At 39.9% G+C, this 3,071-nt stretch overlaps 1 protein-coding gene across 1 annotated transcript; it reads left to right on the top strand.

The window, feature by feature from the left end:
• Window positions 1-242: 242 nt before the first annotated feature.
• LOC107578958 (transportin-3-like) lies at window positions 243-2,901 on the top strand (the record flags this gene model as incomplete). The annotated part of the gene is made up of 6 exons (XM_016264852.1): window positions 243-321; window positions 576-732; window positions 1,241-1,384; window positions 1,476-1,651; window positions 2,498-2,636; window positions 2,736-2,901. Coding segments are annotated over exons 1-6 (823 nt in total), but the record flags the coding sequence as incomplete, so codon positions are not given.
• Window positions 2,902-3,071: the final 170 nt, after the last annotated feature.

Genomic DNA, 3,071 nt, shown 5'->3' with positions numbered 1-3,071 from the left:
GCTGTACTGCTGGGACAAAATAGTAAAACCAACATGACAAAGAATTGTGATAAAATCGTAAATAGTGAAATGATATATTTGCCATATCGCCCGCCCCTAAATGTACGTGAGTGCAAATGACCTCAAACATCTGGCGTTCATGATGTGTTAACGGGGACAGTCCATCTCAACCACACAGCAGTGCTAAATATTGAGAGCTGTTAAGAAAGTGTTGTTGGTGTTCTTCTAATGTTGTTCTCTCTCCCAGCTTGCATTGGCAATCGCAGATCTGGCACTTCAGATGGCCTCGTGGAAAGGCTGTGTTCACACCCTCATAGAAAAGTAAGAATCTACTTTAGAATTTCCTTCATTTGCATTTTATTGACATGTTCTTTACCTGTGGCCCTGGCTGATCCATTACTGATCCATTAAATCAATAGTGTCAGGATTAGGTTTGCTTGGCTGCAAAATTACTTAAATAGCACCATTTTTAATCACCTGAAATGTGTAATAATTCTAAAATAATTGCACTTAAAATAGTTGATGTCACCTTGAAATTTCAGTATTTACCCAGCGCTCTGTTTTGGCTCTTCCAGATACAGTAACGATGTGTCCTCCATGCCTTTCCTGATTGAGATACTCACCGTTCTGCCAGAAGAGGTGCATAGCCGCTCTCTGAGGATTGGAGCCAATCGACGGTCGGAGATTATTGAGGATCTGGCCTACTACTCTACAACAGTGGTCACTCTTCTGGTCCGGACACATTGATATCGGCAAAACAATTTCAATCCTTTGTTTTGCACTTTGCAGCCTTAACAAGATGCCTAGCCTGCCTGTCCAAAGTTTAATGGTTATCACATCCTTAAGCCACTTAAAGCATGCAAGATACGTGACTCCCCATGCAGGGCTCAAGGAGTATGGTTAATTATTATTGTTTAAAATTTTAGCTGTAGATTTGTAAGTGTTTGAAAATGTGTTTTTTTTATATATAACTTGTATAAAAAATATATTGGAAATAATTGTAGATGTTATAATATTTAAATTGGCAGAATTCTCAAAAGGAAGTTTGCAAGGCATAAAACCACATCTCTTCCTCTATTGAGCCATCATATGTTGCTTTTACTTTGCTAACTCCCTCATCCTTTGTTCTGTGCGGTCATTCCACCCATGCAGATCATTTTAGTGGTTTAGAGTCTTCGTAAACATGTAAATGAATGGTTTATGATTCTGAGCTTGGCTGTTGGTGTATTTCCATGATCAGGTGACGTGTGCGGAGAAGTCCGGACATGATGAGAAGATGTTTATCAAGGTGTTCCGGTGTTTGGGGAGCTGGTTTAATTTAGGAGTGCTGGACAACAACTTCATGGCCAGCAATCAATTGCTGATGATTCTCTTCCAAGTGCTGGTGAGATCAGCAAATGCAATCAGACAATCACTTAGCTCCCACTTTCTCTTACTTTTATTTATAAATATCTCCCCCCACCCGTTCATTGCAGCAGAGGGATGAGACGTCCACAAACTTGCATGAGGCGGCATCGGACTGTGTGTGCTCGGCACTGTATGCGATCGAGAATTTGGCCGTACACATGCCTTTGGCCATGCAGCTCTTCCAGGGAGTCCTCTCTCTAGAAACGGCTTACCACATGGCTGTAGCCCGAGAGGACCTCGATAAGTACGTATGGCATTGTTTGTGATCAATGTATGCAGTTCATGCAAGCCTACATGCAAGACAAAATATCTCTGTTCCGATATCCAGTGAGATGCTGTAAGACAGCATTGTACGTCACATGGGACCATATAAGTACATGTGTAGCTAAAACAAATAGCACAAATAGGCACAATATGCGAACTGGAGACTTGACTCTCAGATGATTTCAATATAGTTTGATGTTAGCATGTTGCTAAACTAAAACCTCAACTTGTGCAATACTCTAAATGGGAGACTCGACTCTCAATTCATTGCAATAGAGTTTGACGTTAAGATTTTGCTACATTAAGAGATCTTCACAAATGATTTCCATAGCTATATTTGAGCTAAAATCTCAAATTGCGCAAAAACACACAACTGTAACCTGTCTCACATTTGATTTCGATAGTTTGTTGTTAGCATGTTGCCATCATAGCAGCTCAAACGGAGTAATATACTAAAGAGGAGACTTGACCTAATTGATTTCTGCCAAGTTTGACGTTAAAGCGTTGCTATGGTAAAAGCTCAAATTGCGCAAATATACTAAACTGAAGTCTCGGTTTACAGTTGATTTCAATAGAGCTTGACGTTAACATGTTGCTATGCTGAAAGTTCAAGTCGCACAATATTTTATACTCAATTTACATATAGTTCGATGTCAAATTGTGTAATACTCTAAATGCTAAAAATACATAACATAACTATTGTCTAATTATTTAGATTGAATCAATATTTTTTTTGGTTGCATAAGGTTTTGGGAGAGAGCAAGTGATTTGTGTTGTAAACTGCGTCTGCTTTTTTCCCTTTTCTTTCTTTCCTTTTTCTCCACAGGGTGCTAAATTATTGCCGGATCTTTACGGAATTGTCCGAGACATTTTTGGAGATGACTGTAAGGACTCCTGGCCAGGGCATGGGAGATCTACGCACCTTAGAGTTGCTGCTTATTTGTGCTGGACATCCTCAATATGAGGTTTGTGTGAAACATATTCACATGTAGCAAGTGAAAGTGAGTATGGGATTTATAAGCATCCTTGTTGACTGTCTGTTGGGAATCTTTGTCCTACTTCAGGTGGTTGAGATCTCGTTCAACTTCTGGTACCGTCTGGGAGAAAATCTTTATAAAATGAACGATCCGGCGCTTCACAGAGTGTTCAAGCCGTACATACAGAGACTACTGCACAGTCTCGCCCGCCACTGCCAGCTCGACCCAGATCATGTGAGCATCCTTCCCTTCCGTATCTTTCTTTTCCTTCACATGAAAGACTCCAATCACTCAAATACAAGCCACTTCTTTCTAGTACTTATTGCTTTTGTACAATAAAATTTAATGGGCTACATGATTTCCTTCAGTTCTTATTTTGCCACCTTTATTTATATAGCGCTTTTAACAATACAGATTGTGTCA

Source organism: Sinocyclocheilus grahami, unplaced genomic scaffold (assembly GCF_001515645.1).
Source record: "Sinocyclocheilus grahami isolate Dianchi unplaced genomic scaffold, SAMN03320097.WGS_v1.1 scaffold13078.1, whole genome shotgun sequence".
NCBI classification, from domain to species: domain Eukaryota; kingdom Metazoa; phylum Chordata; class Actinopteri; order Cypriniformes; family Cyprinidae; genus Sinocyclocheilus; species Sinocyclocheilus grahami.
Note: the sequence above shows the minus strand (reverse complement) of the source record. Positions and strands in the feature narration are given on the sequence as shown.